The sequence below is a fragment of the Tenrec ecaudatus genome, chromosome 16 (assembly GCF_050624435.1).
Source record: "Tenrec ecaudatus isolate mTenEca1 chromosome 16, mTenEca1.hap1, whole genome shotgun sequence".
NCBI classification, from domain to species: domain Eukaryota; kingdom Metazoa; phylum Chordata; class Mammalia; order Afrosoricida; family Tenrecidae; genus Tenrec; species Tenrec ecaudatus.
The window spans coordinates 25,600,504-25,626,722 of NC_134545.1; the positions used below are offsets into that span (position 1 = coordinate 25,600,504).

Consider the following 26,219-nt stretch of genomic DNA (forward strand, 5'->3'; position numbering starts at 1 on the left):
TCGGTGATGATCTATTTGTCCCAGGGAATAGATGGTGACAGGTTTGTCTATATTTTACACCCATGAACCTGCTCGCTCCTCTCCACCCAGCTCTGCTCATCTATCTTTGTCTCTGGCTCCTCTTGTTTCATTCCACTGATCAGGCAAAGGGTTATGAAGGTGGAATCTGTGAGGGCTTCTTTGGAGATGGAGGGAGGGAGGGAGGAGAAGCAGAGGGGCTAGGTCCCTGCAGAGAAAGAAGGTATGGATTGGAGATAGACTGGGGCGCGGGATGGCGGGGGTGGGTGGAGAAGTCTATGATGGGTAGGGAGGGACCTCAGAGAAGAAGGGGAAAGAGGGGGCTGGCCCTAGAACCGAAGGTAGCACACTAAAGAAGCCTGCTCTCTGAAGATGGCCCAGAGGTAAAGCCCAGCTCCAATATTTCATTGAGTTCAGTGCAAAAGTTAAGGAACCTGGGTAGCAAAATCAGGTTATGAGTGGCTGCTAACCTGAAGACTGGTGATTTAAACCACCCGTACATTTTACAGAAGAATGTCTTGGCAAACTGCTTCCGTAAAGACTCTGTGGCTGTCAAGCCAATTCTACATGGCAACCCACTAACACAGTAGAACTGCCCCCATGGGGTTTCTCCTGATGGATGCAGAGGGCCAAATCTCTGTCCTGGGAAGCAGCTGGTGGGCTGGAACCACTGACCTTGAAGCCCCAGCGGGGCTCCTCTTCAGTAATGATGACTGCCAAGAAAACTCCATGGAGCATTCTACTCTGTTATCCATGGAGTTGACGTGAGTTGGGGGTCCCACAGGATGGCAGCACGGTACAAAATTTCACTGTGGTGGCCCTGAGGGTCCCCACAGTTACACGTGCTGATAGTCACACCTTTGTGTAGTCCCAGCCTACACTGCATCGCACTAACCTTTCTAGGCAATCGCCTGCAGTAGAAATGACAATGTGTGACTTCTGAGGCCAGATCGTGAAAGTCATTGGAGACTCTGCCTTCCTCTCCCAGCCCCCTTAACCTCCTTCTTTCCTTCCTTTTAGCTGTGTCACTGATTTGAACTGATGGCGACCTAATGTATATCAGAGTGGAACTGTGTTCCATACGGGTTTTAAGGATATGCAATTTCTTTCTTTTCCTTTTTGACTTTTTATTTTGAAGGTTTACAGTGCAGATCATTAGTTTTGTATGCGACAATTTATACACTTTGTGCTTCAACTCATCTATTTCATCTATGTCTTTTTTTTTCATTTATGGTTTTATTTAGTACAAATAAAACTCGAAAATGGGCCATCTACTCATTTTCTTTGCTGCGCAGCCTGGCGTTGGGATTGGTGACTCTGCTGGCCATCATCTATATCAATAGCCTCAATGCACCATGACTTATCTGACTTGCTCCCAGTATTTCCTGTTTCCATTCCACCTTCTTTTCTAATCTTCTGTTTTTGGATGAATGCTGCGTTATTGATCTCAATTGGTTGGTTATGTTAACCCAGGGGTGAGTGCAGTTCCAGACAAGAAGGGTGATTGACGGCCATACTCTTGTAGGGAATCCCACCTCTTTTGTCTAACTACTAAGTCCAGTCCCTTTTATGATTTTGAGTTCTCTATATTTTCCTCACTTTATTCAAGATCTCCTAATGTGATCCCTTTCAGAGAAGTTGGTAGTGGTAATTGGGCACCAACTAGTTCTTCTGGTCTAAGAATTATGGAGGCTGATTGTGGTAGTTACATAATCTGGTGTCAACTTGAGAATATTAAGAGTGAAGGGGTGGGGTTTAGCCTGTCAGTCAGGTCACAGCTTGATGACCTCATTTGGAGGCATAATGGAGCTAAATAGCTCACTGGAGGCCAGAGACTTTCCCTGTGAGAAGCCAGATAGAGCTACACTGATGCAGCCAGAGACCTAAAGCTGAAGGAGCCACATGGAGACCCATGCCAGCCCTGAGATGGTTCCACTGCCACTGGATCCACAAGACCTTCCACCACTGGCCAGTGATCTTTCTGCATTCAGCGTCATTGCATGTGTTGCGTGAATCTGAAGAGGTACTTATAGACTGGTATCAGACATCTGGACTAATATCAGACTTATGGACTTGATCTGAACTGGGCTGGTGTGGGATTTCTCCCAAGTTGTCTCCCCCAAATACATGCCAAACCTAAGACGCTGCTTGCTACATATGGTAAATGACTGTACACTTGGAGGTCAACGCAAGCAGGTCACAGGTTATTCTCCCCAAGGGTTATCAGCCAGCTGGAGCAATCAGACTGGATAGTCTGTCCCACCCTGAATAGGATAGTAGATTGTTCTAATAAGGATAGTAGATTGTTTCCCTGAAGGAGAGTCCAGGGAGGTCAAGCCCACTCTAGAGTGACCAAGGTTAGGCTGCCATATTGAGTCTAGGGTCCGCCCATCTTGTCACATGTACACCCTAGCTCATTCCCTTCCTGTCATGCTTATGCCCCTTCCTGTGCAGTGTGTGGTTACCTGTAATCACGTCCCTATGTATATATCGACCTTGGCCAGAAATAAAGAGAGACTCTTCCTGCCCTCTCTCCCCACACTGTGCACAGACCTGGCTATTGAGATCATGGCCATCCAGGAAGTGAGCATGCGACCATGAAATGTGTCTGACTCCTTTATTTTACCTTCTCTCCTATCTCTCCTAGTCTTTATGACATTACTATAATCTTTATATATTATAACCGTACAATTGTGCCTATTCAACCCGAGATATAGTTGTGAGGAGCTGGTTTCCCCCACAGGCTGGGATGTTTTGTCAATATACAATTGTTCTATTATATAAAGCTCTTTCTTATACACATATGTGTGTCTATGAATTTGCTTCTCTAGTCTACCCAGACGGACACACTCTTGAGTCACTTGCTCTGGGAGAAGTCAGCTGCCACACTGTGAGGACATACCCGCTGCTCCTCAGCAGAGAGATGAGGCTACCTTCTCCGGTGAGCATTTACACTCTTGGAAACTCTAAGGAGCAGTTCTTCTTTATCCTATAGGCTTGCTATGAGTTAGAATCTACTTGATGGCATTGAATATGGTTTCCTTTCTTCTTTTTAAAAATCATTTTATTGGGGGCTCTGATCACAATCCATCCATCCATTGTGTCAAGCACATTTGTACATATGTTGCCATCATCATTTTGGAAACATTTTCTTTCTATTTGAGCCCTTGGTATCAGCTCATTTTTTTCTCCTCCCCCCCCCCCGCCTCCCTCATGAACCCTGAATTTGGTTTTTCTGTTTTTCCTCCATCGTGGTGGAAAAAGGTGAGAAAATCCTCCTGGGACTTGCAAGACCAGCAGGAAGGGGCTGCAGGCCAGTCTTCCCTCAGGCTCCCAGGCCGGAGAGGGGTGAGGGGGCAGCAAAACCAGCGTCGTGAGAGACCTTCTCCAACCTTGCCCACTCATGTGCATTCACCCAGCTTGACTTCCTGTGGCTTGGTTGCCAAATGCCCTCAAGCATGTGGCCCATTCCAGAACGATTCCTTCTACTGAGCAGGATGCGGCTTGCACATCATCTCTCACCCCTAGGGCCATGCTGGCCAGTGCCCACACATGCCTTTCATGTCCTGTATACCTGCTTAGCCTCTCCTTCTCATGCCAAAGTCTCCTACTCAGATCTCCTACTTAGGCGGGCTGAGCCTCCATGGGGACCGTCACTTCCCCTCCCCGTGCTATACTCCATCCCTACAGGAAGGACCACTCCCACCTGGTGACACCACTTCCCACAACTCCAACTATCCATCAGGACTTTTCCTGAGGGGCTATGAGTAGGGACGCTGTGGGATGACACTGACTTCCAAAAGAAGGACCTCCCTCCCTCCCAGTCCCTCTGGTAAGCCCAAGGAGCAAGTCTAAGCACAGGCCTACTTATGCCTTACCCCAGGCTCATGGTAACAGAGAGCAGCCTCATTCTTGACCTAACAACAATATAGCAGCATGGCACTGATGTTATGATAGTTGGCTGTTTCCTATTTATCATGAGCTACAGTTTCCTTTTTAAATAAATCACATAAATACTACATGTTCATTGTAGCAACTTGAGATTACTGTAACAATTTTAGAAAGAGTCCGGTAGGTGTAGCAACTTTTGAAAGAGTACCTGTTCATTGTAGCAACTTTAGAAAGAGTGGTAAGTTCACTATAGCAACTTTAGAAAACAGAAGAACAAAACGTCACAGTTCAAACTTTCCTTCCTCATAATCTCTGGAGAACTCCCTATCCAGCACACTCCCGCCCCACTCCATTAACGCCACAGTTTAGGTGGGAATAGGGGGTTTACAATCAGCCATAATCTAACTGAATCCTGATGGCAAAATGGGTTAAGTGTTGGGCTGCCAACCTCAAGGTCAACCCACCAGCTGCTCCAAAAGAGAAACGAGGCTATCTGCTCCTTTAAAAAACATGTGCAGTCTTAGAAACCCTGTAAAGCCATTCCACTCTGCTCTACAGGGTCACTTTGAGTCAGCTTAGGGCCCTGTGCAGACGGGCAGCCCACCTTGAGTATCTATCTCACAGCCTAGCCCAGAACCCGACCAGGCTGACCCTCAAAATGTGCTAAACAAACCAGGGAATCTAAGCCTGTCCCCCACCCCCCAGGGAGGGTGGACATTCTTTTGGGTATTGTGCTTGCAACCTGCACCTCTGGCAGTGATGAAGCTCTGGGTCTCCCAGTGTGGGCTCTGCAGGCTCTCTGGCCCTGCTGAGCGCTGTGATCTGGGGGTTTGAGAACTGAGATAGGAGTAATTATGACAGGCAGACCAAAAAGCTGGGCAGGGTGGGAGGAGGGCATGTAACCCCAGGCAGGCCCAGAACATATGGCTTTGAAAGATGTAACAGAAAAAGAACACATGGCCAGGAAGTGCCCTCCAGGCTTACAGTATGGCCTAACCACTATCTGTGAGGATTCTGACTCACAGTTACTCTACAGGACAGAGTAGATCTGCAGTCTTTGTGGGACTGGACGGCCTGCTCTTTCTCCTGCTTAGCCCCTGTTCCACCAGGACTCCTTCAAAACTCAACCCAAACCCAATGCCATGGCGTCAGTTCTAACTCACAGTGTCCCTATCAGACAGGGCAGAATTGCCTCTGTGGAGTTCTGAGACTATAATTCTTTCCTCTTATTATTATTTTATTTATTTTCCCAAACCATTTTATTAGGACCTAATCCAGACATCATATCATTCCATAATTCATTCATATCAAGTAGTGTTGTATAATCACTCCCACAATCAGTTTCAAAACATTTTGTTACCTTCTTATACTCCTTGATATCAGCTCCCCAGTACCCCACCCCCACCTCCCTTGCCATACACCCCCAGGAACCCTTATTCTAGTTATGGTCTCTATAGATTCATCCATCCTGGGTGTCATATACCAACCAACCAACCAACAAAAAAAAACATAGAAAAATACACAACAGAGAGTCAGCTAAGCTCCCAACCATGACAAAATATAATATAGATCCCAATATGAAAGAAAAAACAAAACCACACAGCAAATATTCAAAACCAGATCAGGCACAAAGTGTATCAAAAAGGAGATCCGTTGACAAGGTTTTCATGATTTAAGTCAGAGTTATCACCTTAATCTAATATAGTAATCTCTGCAATATGCTCTGTCTGATCGCCAGGTTATTCCCATGCCTTAATTACGGTTAAAGGGAAATCGCCAGAGGCTTAGTCCCTGTGTAGATCCTGAAAATGTATTTTGGGCTTCCACTGTTCATAGCCTTCTGCTCACCAGAATCTTACAATTTAAGATCAGATATTATTCCCTCCTTCAGACTTGGATTATGTAATTTACAATCCTTAGATCACAGACATTGGTGTGCATAGGAGACATATCACTTAGATGGCTGTTTGTTTGAAAACCAGTCTTTAAGAGCCCCAAAATTATGATAGCCGGGCACCATCTAATTTCTTTATCACACTTTGCTCTAGCACCCTATCTTCTGTGTTTCCTTCTCAAGGGCAAGTATCAAACAGGACCATGTGTAAGAACTAGTTATTCTTAGATCGGAGCTAGGATGAAGCGCCAGTCCAAAAATCTATTCCTGAATCTGTTTTCTACCTGTGAGACTATAACTCTTTACAAGAATGGAAAGCTGTCAACAAATGTACATATGTTCTTGACACAATGGATGTATGTATGGATTGTGATAAGAATTGTACAAGCCCCCAATAAAATGATTAAAAAAAAAAGAGTGGAAAGCCTTTTCCTTCTGCCAACGCACAATCGCTACACCACGATGACGCTTAGACGTTCTTCAATTGCTGGGCATTCTGTTCCTTTGTTAAAGGCTGCCTCTGGACCCCGGTCTCCCTGGGAAAGCACTCAGAGGCACACAGCTTGTACAATTTCAAGGGCCTTAATGACCATCCAGGAGTCCTGATGACGTACAGGGCTCTGCAGGAGAAAGGCCTGTCTCAGAAACTCACAGAGGCAGTTCTCGCTCCTGTAGAGTGCAGTGTGTCCGCATCGCCTTGAGTTAGGCTTTTTCGGTTATTGACCCTCTAGGGGCTGCTGTCTGCAAGGTCAGCAGTTCCATACCAGCAGCCGCTGCCCAGGAGAACGAATGGGCTTTCCATTCCTACTTCCGTAAAGAGTTGCAGTCTTGCAAACCCACTGGGGCAGTGCTGCCTAGTGCTGCCCTGTCCTATGAGTCAGCACCGACTAGATGTGGTGGATTTGGTTTTCGGTACTAGTCCCCTGAGCACCTCTGATACCGGAGCCCTGGGGGCGCACTGGGCCCTGTGCTGGCCCTTTTTCCTCCACCAGCCACGCTCTGGGAGAAAGTGGAGGCAGTCTTCCCCCATAAAGATGTGGTCTCGGAAGGAACCCCGGCCCAGGGTCGCTATGGCTTGGAATCGACTCGATGGCAGTGAGTTTATTTTGCTTTTTTGCGGAGGAAAGGAGCGGCCGGCTTCCTTCTGTACAGACAGTGGCCTCGGAACCCTACGGAGCAGTCCCATGGGGATGAGTCGCAGTGGACGCTCATCCCCCGGACGCGCCCTTCTCCCCACGTGGACCCGGAGGCCTGCGGCTGGCAGGGGGGTTTGCGCAGGAAAGTCTGCAAGGGCGCAGGCGTGCGCGGGCACAGACGCCCAAGGGCCCGGGAGAGGCGGGGTTGCGGGCACCGCCTCCGCCCCCGGCCTCCTCGGGGCGGGGCCTCCCCACCTGCGCCTCCAACATGGCTCCGCGGCTGGGCAGCATCGCGGTGGCGGCGCGGAAGCTCCTGGGGGGCCCGGGGGCCCGCGCTGGGGACACTGCAGCTGCGGCTGCAGCACGGTGAGAGGCGGGTGGGGCAGGGGCAGCGCGAGCATGCGGGGCGCGGGTAGGGGTCCGGCCTAGGAGGCGGAGGGCACCCCGCTAGAACCTGGGGGTGGGGGTGAGGGTGGAGGCTAGGGGCAGGGGCAAAATCTAGACCTGGGGAGGGATCTGGGCAAAGAATGGAGGAGGTAGGGACAGAGTCTTTGACCTAGTGGGGACCCCCGTCTGAGCTGAGCACGGAGGATGGCGGTGGGGGTGGGGCAAGCCGTGGGGTCCCAGAGACTCGAAAAAAGCCCCTGACAAAAGAGTAGCGGCTCTGCCAGGCCTTTGCCGGGACTGTGAGCGGAAACGCACTGAGGGTTCTAGAAGGGTGAGCCCTGGGGAGAAGAGATGAGGGCAAGGTAGCCATGGAGTCGGGGAGGGGGGGCACTCAAGGACCATGGCTGCACGGGCCCATCGCTCCCCTCTCTGAATAGTGCAGGTGGGACAACTGAGGCTGAGGGGGCGGGGTGCTGGGAGGGGCCCCAGGTCACGCCATCTGCTGCCCTGTGGCTGCACTGGTCTCCTGATGCCTTGTGAGCTTGCCCAGCCTCCTCCTGGGAGGGGAGGGGAGGGGAGAGGAGAGAAGACTAGCGGGCCTTTGTTTGAGCCCTTCCAGGGTGGACCCTCCTTTTCCAAGCTCCAGGGTCCTGCACTTCCTTCTCCTCTGCATTTACCTCCTTGAGGACTCATAGGGGGCTGCTGCCTGTCTCCCACTGGTCCACCAGCTCATTACCCAGCACAGGGGACAGGGCAGTCTATATTCAAAGAACAGTTCCCCAGAAGTGAGCATACCTGTTTCCTGACCGAGGGAAGGAAGCAGTTCCCTCCTGCCCACTAGCTCCACTGCTGAGCTCTCTTCCCAGGAGGGGACGGAGGCTGCTGGGCAGTGGGGAAGAGGTAGCCATGTGTCCCCCACACTCATTGTCCAGCCATTGAGGAGAAAGGGCATAGGGTTTGCCAGGGCTGTGGTAGGCTGAGGGAGCTCATCTTTTCTGAGCACCCTGTTTCCACCTGAAGAAACCAAGGCTTGGTTTCACTCGCCCAGGGTTGCAGAATCAGTTGGTCAGAGAACTATTTGTATGCTGAGTAGCTGCAAAAGAATGTTCATTTAAAAAGTGTGGGACTTAGCAGTAGCTGCTTTCCCTCACATCCTCTCCCTGTAATCCTGGATGAGTCACTGGACCTCATCCTGCACAGCAGGTTGGTGGTCTTTACAAGACTGTCAGGAAGGCACTAGATCCATAATCATCAAATGCCTTAAGGGCGGCCTTTCACTTTTCAACATACATTTATTTACATCTTGGTCCCATGTGGGATTCCTGGGAATGTCTGTCCTTTCCTACTCCTACAGATCCCTGACTTGTCCCAAATCTCCCTGGAGTCACTAAAGGGGCCCTCTGGCTATTGATGTTTGGAGGCAACAAGGCTGCTGGGGTGGAGATAGTACTTGGACATTGGACATTGGAATGACCGCGCTGGGTCGAACGCCTCTTGGCCAGGGACTAGCCGGGCATGATTAAGTCCTGGAATATGTGTGAGCTACGTGGGTCAAAGACATTGTGAGGATTGGCTTTGGTTAGGAGTTCGGTAAACAACAGTTAACTGCTACTTAGTGTTCTGCTACTAACTGCACCAAGATGCCCTAGTGGCATCAACGGGTAAACATTGAACTGCTAACTGCCAAGTCCGTAGTTCAAACCCACCAGCTGCCCTCTGGAGAAAGATAAGATTTTCTGTTTCTAGAAAGACTTAGAGCTTCAGAAACCCTAAATATGGTCTTCTATCAATTGGAATTAGCTTGACAGTATGGGTTTAGTGCCGCACCAGGCATTGTTCTTTGATGACAGAGCTTGAGTTCTTCTATCTAGCAGCCAGAGCTTTCAGAACCAGTTCAGGTCCCTGTTGAGAATTTGCATCACCCCATAGCACCCCCCTCTCCCAATATACTGAATCAGAATCTACACTTTTAACAAGATCCTAGATAGAAAGGCAAATAACTGGTTAATAAAAGAAACCCCACCCCACTGCCAACAAGTCGCTTCCAGCTCTATAAGACAGGGTAGACCTGCCCCTGTGAGTTTCTGGGACTATAACTCATCTTTCTTCCTTGGAGCAACTGATAGTTTTCAACTTCTGACCTTACAGTTAGCAGCCCAAAGCCAAAGAGTTGCCCACTCACCACTCTGGAAGAGTCAGGAGAGACATGGCTCCGTTCTGAAGTCAGTTGGCTTCAATCAGAAGAGTGACTCAGGAAACCCAGAGAGCCCGCACCGCAGCATACACATTGCTGCCATCGTTGTGCTGGCTGATGTCCCCACCTGTTTGTCCATCCTTGTGATGATGCCTATGTGTCTCTACAGTCAGTATACCTGAAAGGAGAAAGAGAAGTTCTCACCTGGGACAAGGACCTTAAGAAATAATTTTATTTTTGATTAAAAATGTACTGGGCAATTGAAAATGACGGTGGCAACAATTGTACAATCATGCTTGATCTAATTGAACTATGGATGATTATAATATCTATAGAGCTCCCTAGAAAGCAATAAAATGGAGGGGGGGGGACGGAGATGTACTGGGCAAGACGTGTTCCCATGGCACAATTTCTAGACATAAATTACCGGAGACATGGCCTCACCATTTTCACGATTTCTATTTTAGTTGTTTTACTCACATGAACTTAAACTCTGTGCCCTTCAGCGTCTTATCGGTGCTTCAAATAGTGCCTGTCAGGCTGCAATACTTAGGTGATGAGCTTATTTTTTTTCTTCTCTTTATTTTGTTGTTGTTGAGATACACAACAAACCATACAACAACTCAACAGCTTTGACGTGAACAATTCACTGGGTTCATTACCTCTGTCTTTCAAGAGGTACCACCATTCTCACCTTCCTCTTCTAAGCCATCCCCACCCCCATCCACCTAAACTCCCTGCTCCCTTAAGTTCCTCTCTAATCTTTTGAGTTTCTGTTGCGTTTTAATCACACAAATAAAGATCATAATGCTCAAGGCAGGCTTTTCTTTTTTAAAGAAGCTAAATTATTGTGTGGTTTCAAGAAGACTTCAGAAGATGTTTGTTTAGTTGTTTGTTGGTTTGTTTTTTTCAAGTTGAAAGACGATTCCGAGACAAGAGTTGCAGGTGTTCATCCACCTTCCTTGGCTCCGTACAATCTAGAACCCAAGAGAATTTGACATTGTGTTGTGCATTTCTCCCTGTTGATCAGGATGCTTCACTGGAATCTTTGATGGAGATGTTCAGTCCTGGTAACTATACCATCAGTTCTGATGGCCTCATGACAAAAGAGGCAGTTACTCAGGGAAGCAATTAGCCACACATTCCATATCCTCCTCCTCTTCCCAATCTCCCTTTTCCTTTGTTGCTTCCGGTGGATAGAGACCACTGTGCCTTGGATGGCCACTTGCAAGTTTTTCAGGCTTGGATACTTTGCAATGAACTAGGACATAGGAACACTAAGCACACAATTGGGCCAATTTCCCAGGCTTTCCCATGAAACCATGCCTCTAAATCTCCAAACCAAGGAAGCAAGTGTTTCTTGAATATAAGCAGCCTCGGCAGCTACTCTCTTGTTGTACATCTTGCTGACAGCAATTACAATAAACGGCTGTACACCCTGCCTTGAATCAATGTGCTTTTTCAATCATGGCTGGCCTCTTGTCTTCTCCCTCCCACCCCTGGTAGATGCTACGAAATTCGGGTTTTGTGCATTTGCCTTTTCTTATCTTTTCATATACGGGAGGTCATACACTAGTTGTCCTTTTGTGACTGACTTCTTTCAGCATGTCTTCAAGCACCGTCTGTACTGTATCATGTGTCAGACTTCATTTCTCCATTATAGTTACTCGTTCACCTGTCGGTGGCCACTTAGGTTGTTTGCCCCTTTGGTCCAATGTGGATAGCATTGCAATGAACATTGGTGAGGTAGTGAGCTTATTGTGCCAACCTGGCCGATAAACACATGTGGGGTTAATTGAAGGGCAGAGGGATACATGGCTCGGTGAACCTCACCTTTCCAGTTCTCAGGTCTCTTGCTTTGTGATGGTCGCACCAGGGTGCAGCTGCCTTAGCAGTTCCCTGCTTCAGCTGGCAAGGCTCACTTCCTGCAAGACATCCCCAAGGAGAAGCCACATGGACCTACCCCGATGCAGCCCTGGGTGCTGGCCCAGAACCCTGCCAGTGCTGAGATGCTTATACATTCACCGACTCGGCTTTCCTCTTGCAGTTGGCATCATTGCATGTGTTTTGTGGGATGGAGGAGGACTTTGTGGATTGGTGTTGGACCTATGGGTTAATGGATTAGTGTTGGACTTGTGGGCTTGGGCAGCACTGGGTTGGGGTGTTTTCTTGATGCGCACTTAACCTATATACAAAGCTTTCTTTTACACATGAGTTGCTGAGGATTTGTTTCTCTAAATTACCCAGACTAAGACAATTGGCCTACAAGTCTCTTTCTGAAAATCTGCTTTCAAGTCATTTGGTGTATATCTAGGAGTGGAATTGCTGGGTTACATGTCACTTCTATTTTTAAGTTTTTTTTGGTTTTTTTTTAACTGCCACACCATTCTCCACAGTGGCTAGTTCAGCTGCATTTCTATCAGCAATGGATCAGGAGTCTAATTTCCCAACATCCTCACCAGGATTCCTTGCTTTCTGGTTTCTTTTTCTTTTTTAAATCTTAGCCATAGTAAGGATGGATCCATGTGGGGCTGCATTGATGGGCTCCAACTTAAGAACAGTGGTGAAGGCAGCGCAGGACCGGGCACTGTTTCATTCTGTTGTACATGGGTTGCTACGAGTTGAAACTGGCTCAACAGCACCTCACACTAACAATGCACAGGGTGTCTAATGGCCTCACGTTCATTGTGTCTTTAACCCTATTGTGATTAGGAAGTTTACAGAGCAAGTTGTTTCTAATCCCATGATGTAACAGCATCCTTGACATTTCCCCTCTGGCTTTCCCATTCCTACTCTTCTTTCTTATCCTTTCTTGCTTTCTGGGCTTTATCCCGGGGCAAATGCTGCCCTTTGGATCTTGAATGATTGACTGTTCCAGTCTGTGTGCACCTCCCTGGTGTTAGGTTCTCTGTCAGCTTCTCTGAACGTTGAGCCCGTGGGTGAGTTCGGTTCCAGGTTTGAAGGGAATCTGATTGTTGTTTTGATTTGCATCTCTCTGCTGGCTAAGGATGCTGAGCATCTTCTCAGGGTTTTGGTGGCCATTTGAATGTCCTCTTTCCAATTTGCTTTCTACTTCAGCCCTTAGTATCAGCTCATTTTCCCCCTCCCTCCCCGTCCCCCTTCCCTCACGAACTCTTGATAATTTATAAATTATTATTTTGTCATTAAAAAGTATTTTAATGCACAACAGTTTTTTTCTTGATTTTCACAAGGTCCTATTTATTTATCTTGTCTTTCATGGTTTGTGCTTTTGTTGTATCAAATAATCTATTGTTGAAAGTGAGACCTGACAGTATTGACCTGTTCGTTCTTCTAAGATTTGGGATTCAGTTTCTGCACCTACGTCCTTAATTCATTAAAGCGGGGAGGGGGGGTATATATAAATGGATGGCGTGAAGTGAGGATCTGATTTCATTTTTTTGCATGTGGAAATCCAATTTTCCAAGCACCATTCATTTGAAGATTCTTTTCCCCATTGAATGAATGTAGTACCCTTGTCAAAAACCAGTTAACCATAAATGTCTGGGTTTATTTCTGGATCGTCTATTTTACTTTACTGGTCTGTGTATCTGTTGTTATACCTGTACAGGCTATTTTGATTACTGTAGCTCTATAGTATGTTTGAAAGTCAGGGAGTATGTGTCTTCCTACCTTGTTCTTTTTCAGCACTTTCTTTTAGCTATGTGGGAGTATTCCCATAAAGAGTTATCGTTTCAGTATCTCACCGGGGCAGTTCTCCGCTGTCCTATAGGGTCACTATGAGTCGGCATTGACTCATAGTTTGGTTTGGTTTTTTTAACAAAGGAGGCGGAGCCGATTGGGGAAAATGGGGAGCGGGAGAGAGCTGGGAGTCAGGAAGTTGGGCTGTTGTTGGGAGCTGCTGTGGAGTGGGTTCTGGCTGACGGCAACCCTACATGCACAACAGAATGCAGTCCTGGCTGTGACGCCTCGCGAGGGTTGTCAGGTGGAGTTCATTGTTGGAGCACTGTTGAGGGTCTTGTTCCATGTCGCTGGCCCTTCCCTTTGCTTTGACGGCTGGTCCTCCCCAACAACACGTCCAAAATACGTGAAAGGACGTCTATAGCCGTGCTTCTAAGGAACATTCTGGCTGTGCGTCTCCAACACAGATTTGTTTGTTCTTCTGGCAGAAAGTTAGATAGAAATAGAGGTATTCACTGTTCAAGCCTTTCCCTAAAAGGCGTGTTGGACTGCGCTCATCTTGTAGTTATGAAAGACGAGGCTCAGAGATGTGAAGGAAGTTGTCCAGGGGCACACAGTGTGTAGTGGTTGGTTGAGCCAGGATTAGAAACCCAATTTTTTCCAGCGCCTGGGCTCTGGAGCATTCATTCTGCGGCTGCTGCTGCTGGGGGTGCTGGAGCAGGGCCCCAGAGTGCTAAGTCCATACTCTGGGCCGGGGCCTGTCTCTTTTTTCTCTGCCTTACCTTCCAGCTCTCTCATCATAGGCAGGGACCTATGCCAGGCATGGTGCCAAGCCCTGGGGTGTAGCAGCCAATAGAAGACACAAGCTGCCTGTCCTCCTGGGGTCAAATCTGCTGGGGAGACAGGCCACAGACAAGCACACCAGAAGCAAAAAAGAACCCAAAATCAAGATATCATGTTAGAAGTGGGTGTGGGCGGATGTGTGTGCAGAGGTGGGGTGGGGCGGCTGGAGGCAGGTGTGGTAGAAAGAATGAAGACTATGATGAGGGCTGACAAATTCAAAGGCTGGGAGAGCTTTGTGGTTTTGCTGAGAATGTGAAATTTGAATTCTTGAAAAGGTGCATTCTAGGATACTAGTTCAAGCCCTGCCCTGGGGACTAGGAGAAGTCCCTTCTTGGATTTCGCCTGTAAGAAAGCTTTCTGGAGATGGGCCACTTCTGTGACCGCAAGGGAGGCTGAGGCCTGGAGGGGTGAGGGCCTATCAAAGCTCCTGCTCTCCCTCCTGACCCCAGCTCACCAGCCCCAGGCTCTCTTCAGAACCTTCCCTGTTTTTTTCTGGCCCGTTGGAATGTTAATAAATGACTCCATGCTGTCCTGGAGCAAAGGTCAGGTTGACCAACAGTGGGAGCTGCTCTACTCTCTCAGCGATGGTGCCACCCCCTTAAGGGGAGCAGCCCCTTACATTCCAACCAAAGGTCAGCTCCCTGCTGGCAGTGGCTATAGAAAACCCTCAAGGTATGCCCTGTGTCTGCTGGGGGTGGGGGCTGGCTTTAGAGTGGCGTTTCCCAAAGTGGGCAGTACCATCCCTGGGCAGGGTGGGTGCCGGAATAATCCAGGGTGGGCTGCAGAAGCAGGTATCACGCTAGCTTGGGTTTCAGGCTGTAGTACAGCAGGTTTCAATGGCTGGGCTGTGGGAACACCAAGTAATATCGCCTGAAAAGGAGGGCGGTAGGTCATATGAGTTTGGCAATATGAGTTAGGGCAGAGGTTCCCAACCTGGGGGTTGAACGACACTTTCACAGGGGTCGCCTAAGATCATCGGAAAACATATTTCTGATGGTCTTAGGAACCAAGACACCACTCCTTTATCTGTCTCCAGGTGGGTCCACCCTCATGCAGATACACCCACCTATGAGTACCCAGTGTGAAGACTGTTACCCAGGCTCCAAAACAAAATGTCATTTCTTTTTCTTTTTTTTTTAAACATTTTATTAGGGGCTCATACAACTCTTATCACAATCCACACATATACATACATCAATTGTATAAAGCACATCCATACATTCTTTGCCCTAATCACTCTCAAAGCATTTGCTCTCCACTTAAGCCCTCTGCATCAGGTCCTCTTTTTTTTTCCCCTCCCTCCCCACGCCCCCCTCCCTCAGGAGCCCTTGATAATCCACAGATTGTTATTTGTCATATCTTGCCCTATCCGGATGTCATTTATTTTTCATTAGAAATAAATATTTCATAAGATATAATTACATGTTTTTTTGATTAATCACTGTGCTTTAATTATGTTCAATTTGTAACAATGAAAATATATCCTGCATTAACCATATATTTACACTATTATTCATAACAGTAGCAAAATTAGTTATGAGGTAGCAATGAAAATAATTTTATGGTTCGGGGTCACCACGATAAGAGGAATTGTATGAAAGGGTGGTGGCCTTAGGAAGGTTGAGAACCAATGCTTTAGGGGAAAGGGTTGGTTGTTGCCTCAGTTCTGTCCATGATTGGCTGTGTGATGAAGGGCAATTCTTCAACTCATGAATCCCAGTTTTGTCTTGAAAATGGCTTTATCATAGTTCCAACGTGGTGAGTGAAGTTGAGGGCAGCATAAAAGAGGAAGGCTTTTGATGTGATGGACCGACACAGTGGCTGTCAAGATGGGCGCAAGCATCATAACAATTGTCACTGGCACCGGACCAGGTGGTGTGGGGGAAAGGCCAGCCCCCCCACAACTAATCACGGGCTCGATAGGTACAATCATATGGTTAAGATCCATAAAGATTACAGTAAAGTCATAGAAAGCATGAGCGATAGAAGAGAGAGTCAAATTAATAAGTCAGACACATTTCATAGTAGCATGCTCACCTCCTGGATGGCCGTGATCTTACCAGCACAGCATGGGCGGAGGCAAGGTGGGGCGGAGACCCCCATTTATTGCTAACAAAGGCTTATATCTACTTAGGGGGGCTCGTGATTGCAGGTAACCACATGTCACAGGAAGGGGCAGTACAATAGGCATTACAAGCAATAGGAGAGGGATATACAACGGGCATAGGCGTAACAGGAAGGGGATGAGCTAGGGGTGTACACATGACAGGAAGAAGAGGGACTAAAGGTATACATGTGCCAAGAGGGGTGGACCCTAGATTCATGATGGTGCCCTAACCTTGGTCACCCTGGAGTGGGCTTGACCTCCCTGGGCTCTTCTTCAGGGAAACAATCTACTGCTCTCCTTATCAGGAGGGAGTGGGTCCTACTTGTGGGACTAAACAGTGGTGACTGCTTGCTCTGGATGGCTGATAACCCATAGAGGGAATAACCACTGACCTACTTCTGTTGACTTCCAAGTGCATAGTCATTTGGGATGCGTAGCAAGCAGCTAAGTTTGGCATATATTTGGGGGAGACAACTTGGGAGAAATCTTTCTGTTTCCCACAAGGTGGTGTTTCGTTTATTGTTCACAGTCACTGCCTGGCTAATGAAGATTGGCTTTTGGCTAATGGAGCAAGTACAGGCACCAGAACAGAAAAGGCTCATGGATTCAGAAGTACATAAAACAAAAATCTGTAGCTTTACAAAAACGAACAGCAGAAAGATAACTTGTCTCCCTGTTTCTTCTCCCGAGTGTCACAAACCTTCTTTACCTGCCTCCAACTTCCAACGTCTTGTAGATTGAATAAAGGTTTATAGAACACATCATAGTTTTATTTGAGCAGTCCCTACACATCCTGGTTCAACTTATCCATCGCAAGCCCTACAAATGTACTCTCTTACTGCACTTCCTCCCTGTATTTCTGGTTTCTGTTCCTCCTCCTTGCCTATGTCCTGGGATAAATGCAGCTCTGTTGATCTCCAGGGGTTGATTTGGATGTGACCAGACGTGAAAGGTAAGGGCCATAGTCTTGGGGGTTTCACCACTCTCTATTGAACAGTAAGCCTGGCCTCGCTCTTTCTTTTTTTTCTTTTATTGGGAGCTAAATTTTTTTTTTTTGAGGAATGATAACTGATCTGCCATTTCTGTTTTTTTTTTTTCTTTTAAAAATCATTTTATTGGGGGCTTTTACATCTCTTTACAATCCATACATTCATCCAGTGTGTCAAGCATATTTGCACATATGCCACCACCATCATCTTCAAAGCAGTTTCTCCCCACTTGAACCCGATATCAGCTCCCCATTTCTTCACCCTCCCTCCCCTGCCTGCCCTCCCTCATGAACCCTTGATAAGTTATCGATTATTATTTTTATATCTTACATCGTCCTCCATCACCCCTCACCCACTTTTCTGTTATTCATCCCCCTGGGAGGAGGTTATAGATTGATCCTGTGATCAATTCTCCATTTCTCTCCTCACCCTCCTCTAATCCTACTGATATCTCTACTCTCATTATTGGCCCCAAGGGGGTTATCTATCCTGGATTCCCTGTGCTGTGGGCTCTTATCTGTAGCCATGTGTATGTTCTGGTCTAATCCAGTTTGTAAGGCAGAATTGAGGTCATGATGGGACGAAGGAAGCACCAAGAACTAGAGGAAAGTTGTGTGTTTCATCGGTGCTATACTGCACCCTGACTGGCTTATCTCTTCCCTGTGACCCCTCTGTGAGGGGATGTCCAATTGTCTACAGGTGGGCATTGGGTCTCCACTCCATGCCCCCCACCCCCCTCACATTGGGTATGGATTTTGTTCTGGGTCTAGCCTGGCCTCTCTTATTTATCCAAAGACTTCCAAACATGAGCCTTTTTGGAGCAGTTGGGTGCCATCTAGTTCTGGTCAAAGTGTATTTTAAACTCCCTCAGTTACCTATCTGGGAACAAGTAATTCTTTTATTTGGAAAGCATTTATTCTAGCCACAGAAAGGCTTAAAAAGAGGGTTTGTGGATCCCTGGCATCTCCACCAAAAAAAAAAAAAAAGAGGATTTGTGAACCCTCAGACCCTCCATGGCTAGTTCCTTGGCTGGGCCTTGCCCTCTGGGGGTACTTGTTCATCAAGCTTGGCTGTGGACAGCCCCAGAAACCTGAGAGACAGATGTACAGCCTCTGGCAACTTCAACATGAGCCCAACTCTGCTGGGACTTTGAGGGGACAAGCAGTTTGGGGGGGTCTAGGAGCACCTGGTGATAGGCCCCTCTGTTCTTCACCATCGATCCCATGGGAAAAGCAGGGTTCCTCATTCATTCATTCATTCCTATGCAGCATCTTAGGGAGCTTGGAGGGTGGATGCTTGCCAATAGAATGTTGTCTGAACCAGTAAATCTCATCTTGCAATGTGTTTCCCTCCTGTCTGCCTGGGGAAATGCAAAACCAGCTCTGGAGACCCCGCCAATCCCTCTTTCTCCTTTGAGTCGGCCCTGACCATCACCACCAGGGGCTGAGTGCAGGCCCTGCTGACCTGGGCTTGCCCTGATGGCCCCAGCTGTTGCCACTTGTTCTAAGGCCCTGTTCTCCCAGCGGACTGTGACCGCCTCAAAGACAAGGCTTATTTGTCTATGTCTTCCATGTGTGGTGGTTGGGAGAGGGCACAGGCCAAAGGCAGCCTTGTCATCTGAGGGGACAGACTTACAAAGAAAGCTCGGACCAGTATCAAACAGCCTGGTGCGTACGGGGAGGAGCATGCCTGAGAGGCGGGGTATACAGGTGCGGGTACCAGAGAGGAGACTGACAAGATAACTTGGGATCTCAAGGGCTCTAGGGCTGATCCCACGTAGAGGCTGCCCTGTGGGAGGGGCTGAAGGGGAAGCAGGAAGGCCAGGGAGAGATGGAGGTAGGCCACTTCTCCTGACCTCCTGAGGCCCTGCAGAACTTTGAAGGCGGACAAGACAGCTAAGGGCCCTGGAAAGGACCAGGTTTGCCCAGCCAATGCCATTGATATTCACACACTGGCACTACCTTGGAATCCTGCGGCCTCGGCCTCATTCTTAGCAATATGGGGGGCTCAGCTGCCCCAGGAAGCAAGGCAGCTTAGCAGACGTAAGAGCATGATCTCCTTTGTTCTGCAGCTTCTATTCTAAGGACAGCGAAGGCAGCTGGTTCCGTTCCCTCTTTGTCCATAAGGTGGATCCCCGGAAGGATGCCCACTCGACCCTGCTGTCCAAGAAGGAGACCAGCAACCTGTATAAGATCCAATGTGAGTGGCTGCGTGGCTGCTGACCCTGCCCGAGAGACTCCAGCAGGGAGATGGGAGGGTCCCCAACAGACATACCTGGCCTTGGCTTCATGCCCCCTTCTCTGCTCTCTCGTAGTTCACAATGTGAAGCCTGAGTGCCTGGATACCTACAACAGCCTGACGTGAGCGCCCTCCTGCCCTGGCCCTGCTTCGCCCCTTCACTCCCACAGCCCCTTGGGTCCCCTTTCTGCCCCATGCTCCTTGCAGAAACGAGGGCCTGCAGGCTCCAGAGCTGGAAGGCCTAAAGCCTCTGATCTTAAAAGATGAACCCAGAGAAAGGCCCAGCCTTGTCCCAGGGGCCCTGCTCCAGGGTGTGAGTCCAGCGTCCCCTGTCTGTCCCCTCTCCAGGGAGGCTGTGCTGCCCAAGCTGCACCTGGATGAGGACTACCCGTGCTCACTGGTAGGCAACTGGAACACCTGGTACGGGGAGCAGGACCAGGCAGGTGAGGGACTGGCCTCGCCCCTCCTCTCACTCCCCTCCTTATCCACCCACCCATCATGGCTCCCACTGCCCTGGCTATGGCCCTGGAAGGCCCAGGAGCCCTGCCCTATCCAACCTCAGCTCCTCCTTGCCCTGCTCCCTGTGTGGCCCCCAACTCAGAACTTCATGCTTCTCACCTCAGCAGCTGCACCCACTGTTTCCAGGCCAGTGTGCACGCTCTTTCCTCGGCTTACACAGTCTTTCTCTCCCAGAACCGCAGCCCTTGCCTCCTCTCAGCCCTGGTCCTGTACCCATCACGACCTGCCTGCTCACAGACCTGGCTGCCCCCTTGGCCTTCCCCATCCCCTTGTGGAATAAATGGGGGCACTAGTTGGAGCTGGTTCCTTACTACTTTCCAGGAGTGCTCTCTGGACTGCCCAGCTCAGTGTGTGCTGGCTACCAGACCCCACCCAGGAAGTTGTTTGGCTCCCGGCATCCCAGTCACTCAAAAGGGTCTTAGCATGTACATCGGTCAAAACGGCAGCCAATAGCAACTCACACCTACTGAAATTTAAAGGAAAATGAAAGAACTAACCTGGTGTATTTCAAGTACCAACCCCAGCATCGGCTGCCATCTTGGTTGGCGCTGGGTTAGCCTGTCAGCACAGCACAGGGAACCGCCCCGGAGAGGCCTCCAAGCGTCCCGGGGCACTGCTGGGCCCACGGAGCTCACTAAGCCAGCCTCGCTCATCTTTGACCATCCTGACTGTTGCATTGGCTTGGAAAGGGGGGAGTGGGTCACACAGTGTGGGGATGGTGCCGGACCAGGCCACATTGTGTACCCTGTTGTGGAGCTGCCATGAGTCGGAATGGGCTCAAAGGCAGCTTTATTAGAAGGATATGATGACAACAATTCAAATCCGGCTGAGCGTTTTCAGGAAAAGTAAGCAGCTCCCCACCCATGGCCCTCACTTCTCTGTTCAGAAGCCTCTTCTGTGCTGAGCTCTGAGTGCTATGTCATGAGACGGTACCATGAGAGTATCTCTGGAAATGTCCTTGCCCAACCTTTAAGCACCTGGGGTGGCCCACAGAGCACAGGGTACTGTGTTGGCTCACTGGGTTTCTATAATTCGCTGTGCTAGAGTCTTGGGTGCCCGCCCATTAGACCCATCCCTCCTCCCAGCCAGCCTCAGGCTTGCTGCTCCCAGGAGAATATCAGATCCTCTTGCTGTGGTCACAGCAAGACTTCCATGAAAACAGGGCGCTCAGCCAGGCTGGGCACCATACACAGCACACACACAAACACACACACACACATGCAAGCTGGCCTTAGGCTGAGCAGGGCGGGGTCCCAGCAGGCTCTGACCCATGCCTCCCAACCACTGACAGTGCACCTATGGCGATTCTCCGGCGGCTACCCAGCCCTCATGGACTGCATGAACAAGCTCAAAAACAACAAGGTAGGCTGCCCTCCGGCCAGGCCCGCACCCCTGGGTCATCCTCTCTGGATGATGGTCCAGCTCAGGCCCCCGGGTTTGGTGGGGGCACCTCCTGACTGCCCTGCTCATAGGAGTACCTGGAGTTCCGGAAGGAACGGAGTCACATGCTGCAGTCCCGGAGGAACCAGCTGCTTCTGGAGTTCAGCTTCTGGAACGAGCCGCAGCCCCGGGCGGGCCCCAACATCTATGAGCTGAGGACCTACAAGCTCAAGGTGCCTGCCTCCCACCTTCCCTGCTGGAGCACTGTGGTGCAGGTTGCCCTGAGGTGGGCCCTAGGCACCCACTGGTCCTCGGGCCTCCCCTCATGTACTCACCCATGTACACATACACATCCTTATGGGTGAGTCAGGGCCGGAGTGGGGCTAAGCAGCACCCATGGAGAGATGACACTGGGAAGGGCCCAAGGGCTCACTTATACCCCTCCTCTGCCTCTCTTTCAGCCGGGGACCATGATCGAGTGGGGGAACAACTGGTGAGTGGCCGTGTTGAGGGCTGGGGAAGGGGGATGGTATCATCCTTCCCCAGGGCTGTGTTGTAGGGCACCCAGCATCCTCTGCCCTCCAGGGTACCGGGAGGAAGAGTCCTAAGCTGGGGGGGGGGGCTGCTGGTTGAGTGGAGGCCTGCCCTGGAAGAGCATGCAGTGGTGCCTGCTGCTCCAGGAGGGTCAGGGGCATGGCTATCCCCCCCCCCGGGGGGGGCAAGGCATGAGCCTGGGGACACTCTTCAAGGAACTGTGAGCACCAGCGAGATTCCAGGCTGCCCCGAGTCCTGGCCGCTGCAGAGACTTTGCTGCTATCCCTAGGGCCCGGGCCATCAAGTACCGGCAGGAGAACCAGGAGGCAGTAGGTGGCTTCTTCTCGCAGATAGGAGAACTCTACGTCGTACACCATCTCTGGGGTAGGCTGGGGACCCTCTGGGAGCCCTTCGACAGTCCCTGTGGACAGTGGGGATACTGGTACCCTCGTGGAGCTGACTTGCTAGCTTGAGAGACCACCTCAGGTGGGAATTCCTAAGAAAGATTAGTTGAGAGGACTACAAATGGCCTTACAGAAAAGAAATGAGAAGAGGGGATGAGATGTAAGAACAGAGTTAATGGTTGAGAAGGAGCCAGCACTGAGATGCTGCAGGAAGGGCATTCCAAGTGGAAGGAACAACAGCTGCAAAGGGTTTGGAGGAGGAGAAAGGAGGTCAGTGTGTGGAGGGCAGGGAAGAGTGTAGGGTGCTGGGATAGGATTGGGGGCCCAAGGAAAATCAGGCTGGACCTCACAGACCAGGAGGGAATGGTAGGAGGGTCCCCCCCCCCCCCCCAATTGCAATGTAAGGCTGCTGCAGTATTTGAAGCCTCCGCAACATAATCTGATTTCTGTTCGGATGTGATTCCTCTGGCAGCCGTGTGCAGAGGGGGGTGTGGGAGGGCAGGAGAGGAAGATGGTAAGGCCAGGAGGGTAAGATCAGGCCAGGTCAGAGAGGATGGTGGCCTGGCCTAAGCTGGTGGCAGTGATTACCATTTGTTAGCCTGGAAGTAGAACCAAGGGGACTTGTGGATGAATTGGCTGTGTGGGGCGGAAGAGAGGGAGGGAGTTTCCCGAATTCCCAGGCTCCTGCTTGAGCTGCTGTGTGGATTCTGCTGTCGCTGAGTGCGGAAGGAGCAGCTTGGGGGCCAAGAGTGTAACTGACCCAAGGAAGGGTTTCGTTTGAGATGCTGGTACATCCATTGACACCAAAGGGCATCAGCTGTACAAGCAGAGCCTGCAGGAGAGGTCTGGGCAGGAAACAAGCTGGGGAGCTCTCAGCCTCTGTACAGGCTAGATGTGGTTATCAAATGAGACAGGGCTTGCTAACGGCCCAAAGCATCTTGGGGAGGAGGAGCTGGCAGGGCCGGGTTTGGAGCAGTAGGAGCAGGGCTTGTGCTGGGGGCAGGGGAATGAGCCTGTGTCCTCTTGTCCACAGCCTATAAAGACCTGCAGTCCCGGGAGGAGACTCGAAACGCTGCCTGGAGGAAGAGAGGCTGGGATGAGAACGTGTACTACACAGGTGCGGGCTGTTTGTGGGAGTCAGTGGGCCCTTGGTCCTCTGCCAGGGACCCTTCTGCCTGGAGGTCCAGCCTTACTGATCAGTGATGGGGAAGACAGAGCTAGTGAGCTTCCACCTGGGTGACCCCTCAGCTGGCGGAAGCTTCCTGCAGCTAATTTACAATGGGGCTTTGCCCAGGGGCTTGTCCGGAGGGAGGGCACCACTCAAAAGGGCCTGCTGTTTCTGCTTAGGGAGTTTGCCACTTTGTTGGTGACCCCTGAGAACCACCTGGACTTGGCAGGCATTGACAGTGAGCCCTCGGTGAGGTGGGAAGGCGGGTGGAGAATACAAATGAACCGAAGCCCTTCCCTGCCTTTGAGGAGCACATCGATGGCAGCTGGTGTGTTTGCTGGAGTCAGTGGGAGCCTGGCTACTCAGAGTGGTCCCCAGCGGACTCTATCAGCCTTCTGGAGGATCTTATTAGAAGTGCAGACTCCCAGGCCCTCCCAGACCTACAGAATCAGAATCTGTACTGTAAGAGCTTTGAGACATTGGACATGACTGGTGATTTGTGGGCGTGTTCAAGTTTGAGCAGCTCTGGGTAGGAGGTAGCGTCCATTTGCAGGTGACCTTGACCTGCAGTTCTCCCATTTGTTACATGAGGCCATTGGACTGAATCAGTGTTTTTCAAACCTCAGCCTCTTGGCCAGCGTACTATCTATCACCATGTTTATTTTCTTGTTATTTGCCTCTACGTTATCTTTGTTCTTCATCATATCCGTGAAATCACTAGGCTGGTTGTTTTTTCCACATAGATATTCAATACCGAATGTTCCTTTTAAAAAAATGTTTCTCTCATTACCATGGAGACGACTCAAATTCATTGCCACTGAGCTGATTCTAACTCACAGCCACCGATCTTCCTGGAAGCTGATAACCTCCTTCTCTGGCAGAGTAGCCCCTGGGTTTGAACCACTGACCCTGCACTCCAGTCCAATGCTTACCCAACAGGGCCACCAGGGGCCTCTGCACCTCACTGCCATGGAGCCAATTCAGACCCGCTGAGACCCTGTAGGACAGAGCTGCCCCTGTGGGTTTCCAAGGCTGCAAGTTCTATTTCTTTCTTTCCTTATTTTGGAAGAATTATTGTTGTGAATCCGGTGGGGGAGTTTACATTTTAGACCACCAACTATGCATTCAATAGTTCACACCAATTATCCACCACTCCCCCCAGCCCCACCCCCATATCTTCTTATGGACCCCTAATCCTCCCAGTCACCAAGTCAGTGCCATCACCAAGCCAGCCCTCCAGTCTGTTGCTTCATCTTCCCACCCTCGCCCTCCCAAGGCTGTAAATCTTTATGGGAGCAGAAAGCGTCTTCATTCTCCGACACAGTGGCTGGTGGGTCTGAAGTGAAGACCTCAAGGTGAGCAGCCCAACACATGACCCACGACTCCATCAAACACCAAACTCACTGCCATCAAGTAGAACTGCCCCTGCGGGTTTCCGAGAACGGTAACTCTTTCTCGGAGTAGGAAGACTTACTGTTGTCCTGTGGGGCAGCGAGTGGTTTTGAACTGCTGACCTTGAAGTTAGCAGCCCAACATGGAACCCAGTACGCCACCAGGGCTACGGCAGTCCACTTCAGGCCCCTCTCGTTCCACAGTGTGGTGAACCTGGCCTTTTCCCACGGGTCCTTCCAGGAAGACACTGAGACTTTGCTGGCTTAGCCCCATATGGAGTCTCCCTTACCTGCAGAGGCCAGTTGGGATGGGTGCTTGCCACAGTCCCCTTGGTGACCTCTGCTTCTTTGTCCACAGTCCCCTTGGTGCGACACATGGAGTCTCGGATCATGATCCCCTTGAAGATCTCGCCTCTCCAGTGACGCGGCCTCCACCTCCTTCCCCTTCACCCCCATGGCAGCCCCAGACCGAGGAGCTTCCAGTCCTGCTCTCACCCCTTAACCTCAACCTGGAGGGGTTTGAGGGTGGCGCTCAGTTCAGGCAAAGGGGCAGTGAAGGACAACAGGTCTGAGGACTGGCAGCTCTGCACAGACCTCCCTGACCTCTGATAAGAGCTTCAGCTGGCCCTCTGCCTTCCACACCTTCCCCTAAGATGCCTCAGCCCATGACGCCCCAGCCCTGGTTACCACCACAGAACCCCCCGCCCCCCCAGTTCACTTTAGTTGTACAAAAGGGTAGTGTGTCCAGTGGTGAGAGATGGAGTGGGAAGCCAGTGATTAGGACTGGTTAGGTTCCTGGCCCCTGTTGGGCCCACACACTTGCTAGACTATCTGAGCCAAGTCTCTCCTGCTGGCCACGGCCTGGAACTGCCCCAGACTCTCACAATCACAAGACGAGGAGGTCAGGACATTGTACTGGGCGCGGCCAGGAGACAGCATAGAACAAGGAACACCTGGGTTTCAATTGCAGCGCCTGGAATCCAACACTAGGAAGACAGGCTAGAGGAAGACCGGAGACCAGGCAGGAGGGGTTCTAACACAAGTTGGACAGGGAAAGAATCATTGGGTTCTCCCTAAGTCTTGGGGTTGAGGCTGAATGTAATTCCAGCCCTTCTGTGGGGGATAGTGTGTCCCCCCTCCCCCTGCTGCAGGCAAAGGGGCAAAGCTGGGTCTATATTTCCCACACCAGCATTCCATCTCTCAAGCCACATTCCATTCCCCAACCCTCATTCTCCTGTGTCACCTGGTGTGGAGTAGGGGCCAGTAGTTCAGGGGGCCCCCGAATCCAGGAAGCTCACATCTCATGAACCCTCTGGTAGCTTGATTCTGCCTCCCAGAAAGACTTGTGCTAGAGTTACTGATGGCACTGATTAAATATTTACTGCAAAGCTGAGTGGATTTTCTTCATCTGTGAGGAACTGGCAGATGCCAGAGGCAAAGCAGAGCTGGCGGGCTATCTGGGCTCC

The 26,219-nt window shown here is 50.2% G+C and overlaps 1 protein-coding gene across 1 annotated transcript; it reads left to right on the top strand.

Annotated features, from left to right (window-relative positions):
• Positions 1 to 7,155: 7,155 nt before the first annotated feature.
• Positions 7,156 to 26,141, top strand: NIPSNAP1 (nipsnap homolog 1). Its single transcript, XM_075534109.1, has 10 exons — positions 7,156 to 7,305; positions 19,191 to 19,318; positions 19,434 to 19,479; positions 19,706 to 19,800; positions 21,168 to 21,238; positions 21,349 to 21,489; positions 21,718 to 21,749; positions 22,080 to 22,174; positions 23,228 to 23,311; positions 25,112 to 26,141. The coding sequence occupies exons 1-10, from the start codon at positions 7,208 to 7,210 to the stop codon at positions 25,174 to 25,176; spliced, it is 855 nt and encodes a 284-aa protein (XP_075390224.1). The 5' UTR covers positions 7,156 to 7,207; the 3' UTR covers positions 25,177 to 26,141.
• The last annotated feature ends 78 nt before the right edge of the window (positions 26,142 to 26,219 follow it).